This window comes from Raphanus sativus, chromosome 4 (assembly GCF_000801105.2).
Source record: "Raphanus sativus cultivar WK10039 chromosome 4, ASM80110v3, whole genome shotgun sequence".
NCBI classification, from domain to species: Eukaryota; Viridiplantae; Streptophyta; class Magnoliopsida; order Brassicales; family Brassicaceae; genus Raphanus; species Raphanus sativus.
Genome location: NC_079514.1, coordinates 42,300,274 through 42,317,530, shown reverse-complemented (window position 1 = coordinate 42,317,530; position 17,257 = coordinate 42,300,274). Strand labels below are relative to the sequence as shown.

The 17,257-nt window shown below is 34.7% G+C and overlaps 2 protein-coding genes across 2 annotated transcripts; one reads left to right on the top strand and one right to left on the bottom strand.

The window, feature by feature from the left end:
* Window positions 1–1,324: 1,324 nt before the first annotated feature.
* On the bottom strand, window positions 1,325–5,803 carry LOC108838050 (extensin-2-like). The gene is made up of 3 exons (XM_057008979.1): window positions 4,401–5,803; window positions 1,750–4,037; window positions 1,325–1,670 (listed from the first exon to the last, which is right to left on the bottom strand). Exons 1-2 carry the CDS (start codon window positions 5,674–5,676, stop codon window positions 1,786–1,788), a joined length of 3,528 nt encoding a protein of 1,175 aa, XP_056864959.1. The 5' UTR covers window positions 5,677–5,803; the 3' UTR covers window positions 1,325–1,670; window positions 1,750–1,785.
* An 8,152-nt stretch (window positions 5,804–13,955) lies between these two features.
* LOC130511653 (uncharacterized) lies at window positions 13,956–16,543 on the top strand. Its single transcript, XM_057008978.1, has one exon. It carries the CDS (start codon window positions 14,095–14,097, stop codon window positions 16,522–16,524), a length of 2,430 nt encoding a protein of 809 aa, XP_056864958.1. The 5' UTR covers window positions 13,956–14,094; the 3' UTR covers window positions 16,525–16,543.
* Window positions 16,544–17,257: the final 714 nt, after the last annotated feature.

Here is a 17,257-nt window from a genome sequence, read left to right as displayed (position 1 = left end):
CTATTTAACCAAGGAAAAAGTTTATACAAATGAAATATTTAATCACTGTTTGAAAAAATTTATAACTTGGTTTCAATTAATAGGGATCAGTGATTATCATTACTGCATCATATTCCCACCCACCCCACCACAAATAAATGACGGTGACAAAAACCCGTGGACAAATACGTTTTTGTAATGGGCCTCAACTCAGCTATTACTATCCCAAAGCCCAAATTATAACCACTTCACGTGTATTTTAGTCCCGTTTTGTATGTGTTTTTGGTTTAACGAAGTCTCTATCTTATTAAAACAGAAATATTCGGTTGGACTTAACATTTATTTTGTAAGTTTTTAAATTAAATACACATTTATACTTTATAGTTAAACATAAATTAAATCACTAATGTTCATTTCTTTATACTATTATCCATGTTTTCAAACAATATACTTATTTTTTTATAATACTATCAATGTTTCCAAACAATATACTTATTTCTTTATACTACTATCAATGTTTCCAAACAATATATTTTTTATACTAGTATCATTGTTTCCAAATAATACAATAACTAATCTTAGTTATTTTATACCTATCATTTTCTCTTTAAAATTTTGTAAAAACATCATAATTTCATAAATTGCAAAATAGTGAACTTTAAAATTTCGATTATAAGATTACAAATTATGAAACTATTACAATTTAAATCCAATTAGATTACATATCGGTCATCCATCAGTTCAATCGGTTAGTCTCGGGTTTTAGTGATTTTTTAATATGAATATTTTAAAAACATAAATTGAATTATCAGATATCCGGATTAACCGGTATAATCACAATCGGGTTGAATTTAAAAATACTGATTTAAATACAAAAATATTTTAAATACACACTCTTTAAAAATTACCAAAATATTTGTTAAATTATTAGTAAGAAAATTTATCGTAAAATATTCCGCGCTTCAAAAGCGCGGATCAAAATCTAGTACAAATTATATTAGGTTAAGTTTTTTAAATAAAATTATCAATTCATTTCAATTTTTTCGATTCGTAATTTTTTATCCATATGTGTTATTTTTCGTTGGTGTTTTTCACACATGTTTAGTTCAATAGTCAATGTCGAAAGGAAAAAAACAGGTAGAAATTAGTTGAAAGAAAGTGATTGTCTGACTAACTCCATAACACAATTAACTAATAAGCCAATAAGATTGCAAAGATGTTGTCATGTTATTATTTTCACTTTCCAGCGTTTGAAGCAACGATATGTCGACGTGACCAACTCACCGGAATGTCTTTCAAACTTGAATGTTTCAAAAATATAAAAATAACGTTAAAACGAACAATCTTATGAAACACGAAACTGAACATCTTTTTTATTTGCTAACACCTCACTCATTACATAAAAAAAGTAGATAGAAAATGTATGCACAACAAATAAATAACGATAAAAAAAGGTTACAAAGAAAAGTACTATGATACGATCTAAAAGGGTCTTGGAAACAATCGACTTGACGAAGACGCGAAGATGATAATGCAGAAGTGGAAGATGAGCGACATTGAAGAAGAGGAAGTGATGTGGATCATTGTTGGAGATGTATTCTTCAGGGTTTCCACGAGACGATCCTTATTTGGTTCACTTCTTCTCATCTTTGACTTTGACCCTTCCTTTATTTCATTTTTAGAAAGAAAACCTGTGTAGATGAAAATGAGATTTTAGTTTATCGAAATGAATATGGCGCATATTGAAAGTATCTGAGCGTTGGAACTTACTTGAATAAAGCGGAAATTTTGTTGAATTTGATGAGCCTAGTAATGGGTAGGAGGTGGGGGAGAAGCGTAAATGTAGACTGGAGGTGGAGGAGATTTTACTGGTGGTGGTGGAGAGTTGTAATAGTATGGTGGTGGTGGGGACTTCACCGGAGGAGGTGGTGAATGGTAGTAGTAAGGTGGAGGAGGAGATTTGACTGGAGGGGGTGGTGAGTGGTAGTAGTAAGGTGGTGGAGGTGATTTCACTGGTGGGGGAGGTGAGTGGTAGTAGTAAGGTGGTGGAGGTGATTTCACCGGTGGAGGTGGTGAGTGGTAGTAGTACGGTGGAGGAGGAGATTTCACAGGTGGAGGTGGTGAGTGGTAGTAATATGGTGGAGGAGGAGACTTGACGGGAGGAGGTGGTGAATGGTAATAGTATGGTGGTGGTGGAGATTTCACCGGTGGAGGTGGTGAGTGGTAGTAGTAAGGTGGTGGAGGTGATTTCACCGGTGGAGGTGGTGAGTGGTAGTAGTATGGTGGTGGTGGAGATTTCACCGGTGGAGGTGGTGAGTGGTAGTAGTATGGTGGTGGTGGTGACTTCACCGGTGGAGGAGGGGAGTGGTAGTAGTATGGTGGTGGTGGTGACTTCACCGGTGGAGGAGGGGAGTGGTAGTAGTATGGTGGTGGTGGCGATTTCACTGGTGGAGGAGGGGAGTGGTAGTAGTATGGTGGTGGTGGCGACTTGACCGGAGGAGGTGGGGAGTGGTAGTAATATGGTGGTGGTGGCGACTTGACCGGAGGAGGTGGGGAGTGGTAGTAGTATGGTGGTGGTGGCGACTTCACCGGAGGAGGTGGGGAGTGGTAGTAGTAAGGAGGGGGTGGGGACTTCACCGGAGGAGGTGGAGAGTGGTAATAGTAAGGAGGAGGAGGAGGAGATTTCACCGGAGGAGGTGGTGAATGATAGTAGTATGGTGGTGGAGGAGACTTGACCGGAGGTGGTGGTGAATGGTAGTAGTATGGAGGTGGTGGGGATTTGACGGGTGGTGGTGGTGAGTGGTAGTAATATGGAGGTGGAGGAGATTTTACAGGTGGTGGTGGAGAGTTGTAGTAGTATGGTGTAGGAGTGTGCGTTGGAGGGGGTGGTGATTTGTAAACATAAGTTGGAGTAGGAGGAGGAGGCGACTTGTAGACGTAAGTCGGAGTAGGAGGAGGTGGTGATTTATAAACATAGGTTGGAGTCGGTGGTGGTGGTGATTTGTAGACATAAGTCGGAGTTGGTGGAGGCGGTGACTTGTAGACATATGTCGGGGTCGGTGGTGGTGGTGATTTGTAAACATATGTAGGGGTTGGCGGTGGTGGTGACTTGTAGACGTAAGTTGGAGTTGGTGGTGGTGGTGATTTGTAGACATAGGTTGGGGTTGGTGGTGGCGGAGACTTGTAGACGTAAGTTGGAGTCGGTGGTGGCGGAGATTTGTAGACATAGGTTGGGGTTGGTGGTGGCGGAGACTTGTAGACATAAGTCGGGGTTGGTGGTGGTGGAGACTTATATACGTATGTCGGAGTCGGTGGTGGTGGTGATTTGTAAACATATGTCGGGGTTGGCGGTGGTGGTGACTTGTATACGTAAGTTGGAGTTGGTGGTGGTGGTGATTTGTAGACATAGGTTGGGGTTGGTGGTGGTGGAGACTTGTAGACATAAGTCGGGGTTGGTGGTGGTGGTGATTTGTACACGTATGTCGGAGTCGGTGGTGGTGGTGATTTGTAAACATATGTCGGGGTTGGCGGTGGTGGTGACTTGTAGACGTAAGTTGGAGTTGGTGGTGGTGGTGATTTGTAGACATAAGTTGGGGTTGGTGGGGGTGGTGATTTGTAGACATAAGTTGGAGTTGGTGGTGGTGGAGACTTGTAGACGTAGGTTGGAGCCGGTGGTGGTGGTGACTTGTAGTAGTAAACCGGAGACGGTGGTGGTGGAGATTTGTAGTAGTATGGAGGATGGTAAGGAGCCGGTTTGTGGCATTCACCGTAAGGTTTCTTTGGTGCATAAGCAAATGACTTAGCATAAAGCACAATCTCGTACTTTGTCTTTGATTTCACATGGAGTTTTGCACCTTTGTTACCCATATGGTAACTTGTAGGAATGTTACATGGCGATCCCTTAGGCGGAGCATGAAGCTTGGCCGTGCAGACTTCACCACCGTATTTACGGTAGTTGTATCCTTTAACGGTAATTGCGTATTTACCGTTGATTTTGGTCTTTCCGTATGCCTTCACTGTCTTGTCACCGGCCTTACAAGTCACTTCCACAACAGCACCTATATGACAAAAACAAATTATTAAAATTTAAAATATCACTTGACGTCCTTTTAGTTGGTATATCTACAAAACCGATTTTGCCTGCTCGATCTCTTTGGATTATTTGTCAATAACAGATTCTTGTCTTTTTCTTGACTTATAATCGTTTTCTTTTCTCCACTAATAAAAATAATCTAGATCACATGCAACTACTAGTACTTTTAAGCAAAAAAAAAAAAACTACAAGTACCTTACGGTACATATATGCTAGTTTAATTCTTTAAGTCCTATAAGCATCATATAATCAAGATGCTTCTTAATTATCGTGAGACTTTTTGCTAAGATTAGATTTTAATTATTGAACACGGGGGAGACTTAGTTACCTTTGAGATGCTTCTTATCGTGGGACTTTTTAGGGTATGTCCAGTCATAGCATCTGTAACAATACACCTTACCAACAACTTTGAAGACAAGTGGATGTGTGTGTGGGTGAGGATGAGGATATGACACCGGAGGTGGTGGTGATGAATAGTAGTATGGTGGAGAGTACGACTTTGGTGGTGGTGGTGGAGATGAGTAGTAGTATGGTGGAGGGTAAGATTTTGGTGGTGGTGGAGATGAGTAATAGTAAGGTGGAGGTGGTGATTTCACGGGAGGAGGCGGTGAATGGTAGTAGTATGGAGGTGGAGGAGATTTGACCGGTGGTGGTGGAGACTGATAATAGTATGGCGGCGGTGGAGATTTAACTGGAGGAGGAGGAGAATGGTAGTAGTACGGTGGTGGTGGAGATTTGACCGGTGGAGGAGGAGAGTGGTAGTAGTACGGTGGTGGTGGAGACTTGACCGGTGGAGGAGGAGAGTGGTAGTAGTACGGTGGTGGTGGAGACTTGACTGGAGGAGGAGGAGAGTGATAGTAGTATGGTGGTGGAGGAGACTTCACCGGAGGTGGTGGAGAGTGATAGTAGTAAGGTGGTGGTGGAGATTTAACTGGTGGTGGTGGAGAATGGTAGTAGTACGGTGGTGGTGGAGACTTCACCGGAGGAGGAGGAGAGTGATAATAGTATGGTGGTGGAGGAGACTTCACTGGAGGTGGTGGAGAGTGATAGTAGTAAGGTGGTGGTGGAGACTTCACCGGAGGAGGTGGTGAGTGATAGTAGTATGGTGGTGGAGGAGATTTCACTGGTGGTGGTGGAGAGTGGTAATAATATGGTGGTGGTGGAGACTTCACCGGAGGAGGTGGAGAGTGGTAATAATATGGTGGTGGTGGAGACTTCACCGGGGGAGGTGGAGAATGGTAGTAATACGGTGGTGGAGGTGACTTAACGGGAGGAGGAGGAGAATGGTATACATAAGGAGGAGGAGGAGACTTCACAGGTGGTGGTGGAGAGTGGTAGTAATAAGGTGGTGGAGGAGACTTAACTGGAGGAGGAGGAGATTTATACTCATACGGTGGTGGAGGGGACTTAACCGGAGGGGGAGGAGATTTGTATTCATAAGGAGGTGGAGGAGATGCAACCGGAGGCGGTGGAGATTTATACTCATACGGTGGTGGAGGAGAACTGTAAATGTAAGGTTCGGTAGCGATTGCCGAGCCAACAAGTAGCGCCAAAATGGCTACTACCCATTGACCCTTGGCATGACTCCATGCCGGAGTCGCCATTGTTTCACCGGATAATTTTAACCGGCTACTAAGGCTTTCTCTCCGAATTATTAAGGGAAGAAAAAAACTGGAGAAAGTGTGTAATGTTTGAAGAAGATGAGGAAGAAGTGATTGATTGTGTTTCTGCATGGAAGAGAGTTGTTTTATAGTGGAGAAACGTAGTCGTTTGAGGTGGCCTTTGTTCATAAGGGACCGATTCAATATTTACGTCTCTTTTTCTATTGTTTTGTTATTATAATTTCGTTATTAGCTGGCAATTGTTTGTTTGTAACTTATATAATTTAAATATAAAACATCCGGAAATTTCCACTGTGTTAGAAAACTAATCTTCAACCACCGGATTGAAATAATCCAAAATTCTGATTGATAATTATTGATCATTCTTTAGAATAAATGATACTATTTGATGCTTGTTTAGCTATGTTAATCACAATGACATCTACCACAATCACTTTCGATAATATTATTTATTTTCTACCGACATTCTGTATCTGTTAAAACTTATGTAAATTTTGAAGCTATAAAGTATCTAAGCAGGAAAAAAAATGTTACACGAAAAATAAAGTTGAACTTGTTTGTGCGTGGAACTAATGGGTGGCGAGAGGACCACAAATTTTCCGTTAATGCATATTACAATATAGTGCCAGAACGTTCCTACATGCTTCAAAGTCATACAAATGAAAGTAAAACATATATAGAAGGGTAAATAAAACGCTAGAACAAGTAAAGAAAGTAAAGAAAATGGTGATCATGAGTGAAGTCAAATGTCCTAAAATGGCTGACACAAGAACCCTTCGCCATCAATAGGTAGAGACAGCTGTTTATGAAGATGTAACGAGTTGATACCAAGTTCAAATTAAACTAAACTACAATAGACAAAGTTAACAACAACGACTTTGATTCGTGACATAAAGAAATGTTATATAATACATGCAAGGTCGCGGGGTGTGACTCGGTGTAAAATACCACGTCGACTCGGTTCACACTTCTGGACTGTAATTATAGAGTGCAGGGGTGGGCACTTTACCCGATACCCGAAATGGCATCCGAACCCGACCCGAAAAACCCGAACCGAAAGCCGAACCGAAGTAGCAAAATACCCGAACGGGTATTGAATTATGATAGATTGGATATCCGAACCCGAACGGGTAATACCCGAACCCGAATGGATATCCGAAAATAACCGAACTTATGTACTATTAACCATATATACATAGTTTACTTCTCTAATTTTATTCAAAATACTTATATTAATTATACACATGGTTTAAAATTAGATAATATACATATAATTGCAAGAAAAGTGATTTTTTGCTCACTTAAAATGCTTAAAATGCATGTCCAAATTTTAGTTTCATGCATTAACAAAAGCTACAGCTAAAATTTTAAAACAATAATCAAATTAGTGTATTTTATTTTTAAGATTTTATCTTCAAATCATTCAATGTATTAAAGATAAAATATCAGTTAAGTAAAATTTATATTTTTTAAAAGAAAAAAACTTGAGAAATGAAGAAGTTAATTTTTTTTTGCAAAATCTAAATATCCGAAAACCCGACCCGAAATAACCGAACCCGAACTAAAAATACCCGAACCCGACCCGAAGTACAGAAATACCCGAACGGGTTTTATACTCCTATACCGAAATACCCGAAAATCCGAAATACCCGATCCGAACCCGAACGGGTATCCGAACGCCCACCCCTAATAGAGTGCATGTGAAAACTCTATTATGAGAAGTATAGCATGTGGGATTAAACTCAGTGGCTTGCAGCTCTTTTCCTGGTCGTACGATTGGCCTGCTAATCTGAGGCATAAATTGGTATAAATAATAACTTAAAAACAATAATGTTAAACTTTTTGAACTTTAAGAAAAAAAAAACAGTTTAACTTTTTGCTAGTGTAAATACTCTCTCCGTTTTATTAAAATACATATTTTAAAAAAATTCAACTACATCCTTTATATGTTTAATACATTTTTGTCAATTAATAATGACTAGCCATAAATTCAAAATAATTATATTTATTAAATATTTATTGGTTTAACACTATGAGAAATATGTAATCATAAAAATATGTATTTACTAATTAAATTTAATATATTTATGTGTAAACATTTTAAAATATGAATTCTTTTGAGTCGGAGCAAGTATTAAATTACAAATAAATTAAGGGCATTATGCAACTAAGTTATATATATATAACAATTCGAAATTAAATCAAATTATTCTTTATTAGTTAAGGATTAGGTTAAGAACCTTCTCTCCTGTAATTTAATAATGATTGTTGGCCACCTGTAAACCTTATCTGACTAAAAATTACGGGTTTTCACTTTTCACATGATCTGAAGATTAATATGGTTTCAGTTTTGGCATTTCCCAATTAAAAATTATATTTAATTATCTTTTTGGAAATTAGGATGCAACACACAAACATGCAGATTACTGCTATACTTCCTCTGTTTTTAAATAATACATGTTTTGAGATTTTCACACTTTTTAATAAAACATATTAAAATTTACTTATTAGTGCATAGTTTTTTGTTATTTTATATTTCCTATATTTCTAAACCAATAAAATTTCAAGAAATGCAATTAATATTTTTGAAATTCACAATTATTCATAATTAGTTGACAAAAATTACATTGAAAATATGAAAAATATATCTTTTTGAAACAAAAAAAATTCCTAAAACATATATCTTTAAAAAACAGAGGGAGTATGTTTTTTTGTAACTGGCTTTCATGATTACTGCTATATATGTTCAAGACAACACAAGACATAAGTAAGAATGAACATAAAAGCGGAGAATATTTACGAATTGGAATCATAAATGTAGGTCGAAAATATTAAATCGTGCAAAGAAAAAATAGTTTATGTCGTAAGCATGTATATAATATATTACTTATTGCGTTGTCAAAAAAAAATATTACTTATTGCCAGAGAAGATGCAAAAAAATTGTTTTTTTTTTTTCAAGAATTGAATTGTTCTTATTTTTTTATACTTGTATTTTTCAAACTTCCTCATATTTTAGGCTGCCCATCAATTATCAATATATTCCCAAAAGGCTATAGACTGGTCAATTAGTTAGAGCTCATGTGGTTAGTTGGGATAATGCTTGTATATAAAATGCGCATATATGTGATTTAATCATATATACAATTTTGGGGAGTATTATATACATTTGACCACATCCGGTCTATATTAGTGTTTTATTTTGTGGAGAAGCATAAGTTACGTTATTTATTTTATTAGAGCATCTCACACTCTATTTTGAATATCTGGTAAAAAAGTTTCATTAGTAACAAAATCGTCGTTGGCAAGGTTAGTGTCACATCAGAGGAAATTAGTGTTGGAAATTTGATACCATGATAATATAATCAATAATTGTTTAACTTATATGTTTGCTTTATAACTTTATTCGCCAGTTAATTACCCTATGTTGTAGGATTGCTCATTAAAAGACAAATCTTAATGTAGGTTTTAGTATTAATATATAACTAGATCATGACCCGTTCGACCGAGCGGGAGTCATTTTTTTTTTATCTTTGTTTTTACTAAATGTTATACATGATCGCCAATGTGTATTAATATAAAATTTTGATAAATAACAATGTGTACTAATGTGTTTAAGTAAGCAATGTGTTTAATTACTAAATTTGATTTTTAAATTTTATAATAACGTAAAGTAGATTTTTTCTGTATTATTTAAAATATATAGTGCTATATATTTTGTATTTTCAACATTTATCATACAAAACTTACATTGGGATATTATTTATATGAAAATATGTGTAACATAATATATTTATATATTATATAAACATATGCACACCCGCACTGGTTTTATTTTTAAAATGTATTCTATATTGTTTAGTTTTATGTAGTATCGAGTTTGTATAATTCAATTTTGTGTTTAAATAACAATATCAAAACTGTCTTTCGTATGTAAAAATAACATTTTGCAAGCACGAGTTGTGTCTTTTTGTAACACAAAATTTTATATAAAACTTATGTTTTTTTGTACATTACGAAATTTAATTTTTTTAAATAATTTTTACGTAATTTCAAAGCGAATTTTATCTCTGAGGTCTAATATATTTTGTGTGTAATGGTTCAAAGCATTTTCGATATATATTATATTTCATTTGGTTTGTTTTTAGTATTATTGTATAAGTATAATACTATACAATATTACTATATTCTATACAATATATGAAGCTATGTGTTATTTGTTTTAGAAAATAGATTAGGCCCAACGTAGTTATAAGAATAGTCATATCTTTATGTATGTGTCTATGACTTATCTACCTAATGTTATTCATACTAATAAAATTAATATGGCCAATGAAAATATACTGATCAATTTAAAATGAATTGTATAGGGTAATTATAGAACGATTAATATTTTTTAGTATTCTTAATATATATCTTATTTAAATCGACATGTAATAAATGTAAAAATAATATATGGAATATGGACAAAAAGAAGAATTGTATTTAAGGAAATACATCAATGCAAAGTTAGACTATGGTACGTAATATATAAAAAGAATGAGATATTTAATTTAAATATATGAGGTCCACCTTTAAAAATCCACCTAAAAGAAGTTGTAATGTTCCTGTTTTAATAAGATAGATTATATATATAGAGAGAGAATTACTATTTACTACCCTGTAGTTTTAGAAGACTGGCTGCCCTATAGCAATTAATTAGGACCAGTTAGCACTTGAAATTGTTGTATGATTCCCTATTCATTTGTCAATGGCGTGCCAAGAAAGAACTCTACCAGGATTGTTTTTAAACTATTTTTTTTTTGGATTTGGTAACGTTTATCTAGAATTTTCTTGCAACAACCCTATTTTGTTTATTTCATTTGAATTAGCAATCCGTACTCAAAGTTTATGTCTGTCGTCAATATAGTGTAATTATATTTCATGGAACTCAAATGTGATACCATAATCGATTAATTGTGAAGGAATGCTGGGTGGCAGTTGCCTTAGATTGAAACGTTTAAATGTTTTCTTAACGTATCAATATAACACAAGTATAAAGTGTATTTTGGACTACATTAAAATTAGTGTTCAGAATTTTGATTATTTTTCTTTGTAGATAACCTTTAAAATTGAATGTTAATGATATTTTTATATACTTTCAGGAAACTGTAGACAATGCAGATAACAGAGACTGACACAAGTATAGGGATCAGGTGCAGGCAAGAGAAGTACTATGTGATAGACAAATTAGATTCATAATTTTGAAGCAATCGTCTTGATATGTTTTCGTTGAGGATTTTATCAAAATGTAGCATCTTCAATCCAATACTTTATTTAAAGGAGAGAAAAACTTCAAGAATTTGAGAGTTGATTGCTCCAACCATAAATTTTCAAAAGATTCTTTAAAAGTTTATTCATTTGAACTATAATTTTTGACATTAACAAAAATTACTAATTAAAAACTGATAAAATTTCACAAATACATATTAAATATACATTTAATATATTATATAATAAAAGATTACATAAATTACATATACAATAAAAAACACATATATACACAGATTTTAGAATTTTGGTATTTGATGCCACTTGTAAGATATGTAGTATTTAATGTTTATGTAATTTGATTTCATTTGTGCTAAATTTTCTTAATGTATTTTTATTTTGTGTGAGCTTTATTTAATGTATTTTTCTATTATACGAACTTTATTTTAATGTTATGTAATATTTATCATATTTTATTTTGTTTTGGTGTACTTAAAATATTCTAAATTAAGTTTGATATATATAATTTGTGATAAATGATAATTATAAGGACAAAAAAAGATAGCTTTAAAGTTTTAAATTTGAGATTTCACTATTTACCTCAAAATTGAAGATTTAAAGTTGGATTGAAATGACAAAAAAAACTTTAAAAATTGAAAATTTGAGGTTGGGTCAGACATGTTCTTACTCATTTGATTACTTGTGAAATTTAAGAAAGGGCCAAACTTAGGAATATAGCTTTTGCACACCCCCATAACCATGCTATGCGTGATGATTTTTACTTAGTATTTGGAAAAAGTTTCAAATTTATATAACCTGAAAACATGTTTTAAAGAGTGTTTTTCCTATGCCACACCAAATTAAGTTTCTTTTTGTTCACATTTTCATCTTACTAGTATATCAGAGCATGGCTTTGATTAGAAGAAAGTCTTCTACATATATAGCTTCCGCTTTCACTCCTGATTTTATAGTACGGTCGAATTATTAATTAATTTCTAATCCATTGAACCAATCATGCTTAAATAAAGTATTCAATTGGACAATTAAATATACAATCTGACAATTAAATAGTAATGAACTATATTTTACTAGTCAATAAATTTCACAGTACCATAAAAGCCGGAAATATAGAAAAAATCTTTTTTTTGGTTGAAAAATATGATTGCTTTTTCTTAACATAAAGATCTAAACCACTGGACTATGAATGAAACTTAAAATATTATGAGTCTTTCAAACGAAAACTACAACTAGAACCCTACACGACAAAAGAATTGTTAAACAAAATAAAACTAAGTAAACACCACATGTTACTTATACTCTCCTGTCGTTAGTTCCGCGCACGGATCGAATATTCAGGTTTTTAAAAGTATTTGTGATTTGTTTTATATGTTACGGATATGCTTCACGGATCTTATTTTCAATTTATTTTGCTTCGGAAAAATATAAATATTCTGAAAAATGGAATCCGGGAAATAAATAGATATTTGTGGATATTTACGGATATTTACGGATATCCTATTTGTTTTGATTAATAAAAATAATTTTAAAAATTTGATACAAATTTGTTTTGTAAAATATTTTTTACATGGTATATAAAATAAAAATTTAAAGAAATATTGAATCTACATATTTTGTAAAAAAATTAAACTTAGTTAACAATTATAATAACACAAAACTTAAGAAAAATTTATAATCGTCATAAAAACTTTCTCTCCATTTTATGTAATATTTTTATATAAGTAATAATGTGAATATAATTTGTCAAATAATATGTTAGAATAATAATTATATAAATTTATACGTTTAAAACTTTAAATATATATGTATTTATATATTGTTGGATCGGATATTCGCTTCTTAAAATTTTAATATTTGTGATTTGCTTCGATTTTAACGGATATTAGTTTTTAGTATTTGTTTTGCTTCGAAAATTTATGAATATCCAAAATTTTCAGATCGAATCAAAACGAATAACGAATAAAAAATGAATTTAACGGATAAAATGTCTACTCCTACCCGTCGTTAACAAGGGTTTCAATTAATAAAGTTTTCTATCTTATTCATATGTCAATAGTGTCTCGTATACTTTTCCAAAGCAATGATTAGCTTTATTTTTTATTTTAAACGAATTATACTAGTCGCTACAAAATAATTATCATTAGAATGCATATTGAAGCTTAATAACTCGAAACGTCTATATGCTACTGTATTATGAAAGTTATTCTCAAGTAGTTTCTGGTTTCTTAAGATAAACCTTTAAAAGATCTCGAATACATACTGCACTATATACATTCTTACATACTTGCATATATTCGCATAATTTGTAAATAAATTTTCATAAGAGCATATCTGGATATACGAATTCTGAGACGTTTATGTATTCTTTACGAATAAATTGATATTTGGTCCATTAACTAATCAAAATTAAAAGATTTAAAACCCCTTAATCGAGGTAATATATAGCATATAAATTAGTATGAAATAGGGAACTCTCAAAGTTTTCATATGATGTAAAATATGAAGTCGCCTCGCGACTCTTCATCCAGCTAACACTATTAATTTTTTTTTTGATAATCCAGTATCCGACCACTAAGCGTGATCGACTAGTCCACCGGGCCTAAACTCATGCCATTACAGGATTTTCAAGCCTCCACTTAAGGGTCTTTGGTTACGCGAAGTAGTCTGGAGGACGAGAGAAACCCATGTGAAAGCTCTCGTGGCCAACGTGGATCGAACTCAGGGCGGGCACTCCAGCCGGAGTTCCTTTACCACTAGGCCAACACGCGTTGGTTAACACTATTAAATTTTCGTAATTAAAAACTAATTGTCAATGTTTACTGCTGGTATAACTTAGGTTTTGACAATCGGTAGTTAGTATCCCAAACTATATGCGTGGACGTATACGTAATGATGTCCAGCGCATAAATTATTCGACTATGGATATGCCACTAGATTAGCTAAATAAAACAAATGATACTTACGTACTTAACAGCAGTTATTCAACGGCTCAGTTTCGGCCTATTAGTTTGTGTAACGTAAGTTACAAGATTATCTCTAAAGTCCTATGCCAGAGACTTAAAAAGGTATTGCCAGAATTAATATCGGAAACCCAGTCAGCCTTTGTTGCTGGAAGACAGATATCTGACAATATTATGATTGCTCAAGAGATGTTTCATGCTCTAAGGACCAAGCCAAGTGGGCGCAACAAAAGAATGGCTATTAAAACAGATATGAGTAAAGCCTATGATAGGATGGAATGGTCATTTATTGATGCTGTGATGAGAAAGATGGGTTTCTCAGAAACATGGATCACATGGATAATGAGATGTATTACGTCGGTACAATACAAAGTCCTCATGAATGGGCAACCAAGAGGAAATATTATCCCAGGAAGGGGACTACGACAAGGGGATCCTTTATCTCCTTTCATTTTTATTCTATGCACGGAAGCGCTCGTTAGCCTTCTTAATCATGCAGAGAACCAGGGAAAGATAACGGGGATGCGCGTTACCCGCGCGTGTCCATCGGTATCTCACCTACTATTTGCTGATGATAGCCTTTTCTTTTGTAAGGCGGAGCCCCGTGAATGTGAAGAAGTAATGAAAGTGATCAGGATCTATGGTAAAGCATCAGGACAATGTATTAACTTTGATAAATCCTCCTTACTCTTTGGTAAGAGGATTAACGCAACCACAAGGCAAGAGATCAAAGATGTACTTGGAATACAAAATGATGGAGGGATGGGGACTTACTTGGGTATCCCAGAAGATATTAGTGGTTCAAAATGCAAGCTCTTTGCCTTCCTAAAAGACAAATTAATGCATAGAGTGAATGGCTGGACAGGTCGTTGGCTCTCGAAAGGTGGGAAGGAGGTATTGATTAAGTCCATTTTGCTAGCTCTCCCGACGTATGTTATGTCTACTTTCCTGCTCCCATTGGAGATATGTGAAAAACTTGCCAGTGCTATTGCTCAATTCTGGTGGAGCTCAAATCCCCCAAAAAGAGGAATACACTGGTCGAAATGGGAGAAAGTTTGCCTACCGAGAGAAGAAGGAGGGATTGGATTTCGTATGATCCATGAGTTCAACTTGGCATTATTAGCAAAACAATTATGGAGGCTAACACAAACTCCGGATTCGCTGGTCGCCCGGGTCTTAAGAGGAAGATATTACAGACTAAGCTCGCCTTTGCGAGTAAATTCTGTAAATAGTCCTTCTTATGTGTGGATTAGTATTTCCGCTGCGAGGGAGCTTTTGTTGTTGGGAATAAGGCAGAAAATACATTCTGGTTATGAGGTGAAGGTGTGGGAGGATCCCTGGATTCCAATGACCCCTGCTAGGCCGGCTATACCTATAGCGCCAGTTATGCATCCAAATATGAGGGTGAGTGATCTTATTAATCAGGAGTTGAAGGAATGGGATGTTGATTTACTGGAACAATATGTCAGCCCTGCTGACATACCCCTTATAAGGAGTTTGGCCATAAGCACAACGCATAGGCCTGACACGTTTTGCTGGAGCTTCACAAAAAATGGACAATATACAGTCAAGTCGGGATATTGGGTTGCTCAAAATCTTCTAAAGGATGCAGACGAAAAACAAGTGCTAGAGCCAAGTATTACAAAGCTTCAAGCCTTTGCTTGGAAGATAAAGGCGCCGAAGAAAATTTGTCACCTTATATGGCAATTGTTAACTGGTCAAGTGGCAGTAACGAGAAACCTAGTAAGGCGAAATATTAGATGTGATAATTACTGCCCAAGATGTGGTGAGCCAGAGGAATCAGTAACACATGCTATTTTCGAATGCCCACCTGCTCTACAAGTTTGGCTACACTCATCAACTCCAACGAGTCCTGCTGTTTTTCCAACGCCAAGTATATACACGAGTATGAACTACCTCTTCTGGGAAAAGAACGGTACATTTGAACCAGATCAAGACAGGGATCCTTATCCCTGGCTGATTTGGTATATTTGGAAGGCTCGAAATGATAAACTCTTTAGGGGCATAGACAGAGATCCTCTGGAACTAGTTCGATATGCTGAGAGTGAGTGTCAAGCTTGGTTTAATGCCAATGAAACGATACCACCAGTGGTACAGGAGAGTAATGCAGAGGAACCTCAAGTCATAAGCTTGGGGAATATTTGTTTGCTGGATGGATCATGGACATCTCAGGCTCAATTTAGTGGGTGTGGATGGGTCTGGTTGGACAGCAGGGGAGTCACGAAACTCATGGGATCACAGAACATCCCCAGAAGAGAATCAGCTCTGCACTCAGAAGTGGGAGCACTGCGATGGGCGATGGAAAATATGCTTCAACATTCAATTTGCCAGAACTTTGGAACAGACTGCAAGGACTTGATTGCTATGATCAAGGAACCTCATGCTTGGCCAAGTTTTGCTACGGAACTAGAGAGGATAGAGACACTGCTCATATGCTTTCCAGACTTCAAGATTTCGTATATTCCTAGAGCGCGTAATCAGATTTCAGATTTTTTAGCTAAGACAGCTAGATCCTTCCATAGGAAGTTACATTTTATTGGTTGTTCTATTCCGGTCTGGTTACCTAGACCACCTCAAGCCTGAGTAATAGAATAGCCGTTTGCCGTCAAAAAAAAAAAAAAAAAACAGCAGTTATTCAACTAACAAGATATTTTGAATTGTTGTAAAACGCAACTCATACGATTCGGTTATCCAAAGAGATCAACAAAGACAATAAGTATATCTTATAAGTTGGGTAATTTTCACCGACAGTACTTTCTGAACTTAATAACATAAATCAACATCATGAGTCGACCAATGTTTACATTATATACATGCACGGACGGATTAACTGACAACAATATATATATATATATACTAGGTGATTTTCCCGTGCTCATGCACGGATATAAATATTTATAAAATAAATATAATATAATAGTTGATTGCTATATATTTTAATTTTAAATTTAATTTATAATTTTAATGCATAATTTATATTAATAATATTGAATTACTTTAATTCTACATATGATTTTACATATGTTATATCTAGTGGATTTAGTTATCATTTAGGTATATTGGACTGCATTCAACTATAATATTTTTTATTCTAAATATATTAAAAATTTGATTCATTTTCTTATTTTCATTTAGGTTGGTTGTTGTCTTCTTTAATTTTAAAATAATATATTATTTTAGATATACGGTTGATTAGTTTATGTTACTTAATTATTTTATGTAATCATCTAATAAATTAGATAGATATATCAAAATATTTATATTACTTTGAAAATATATATTTTTTATTGTTTAAAATTATGTTTTATAATAAATA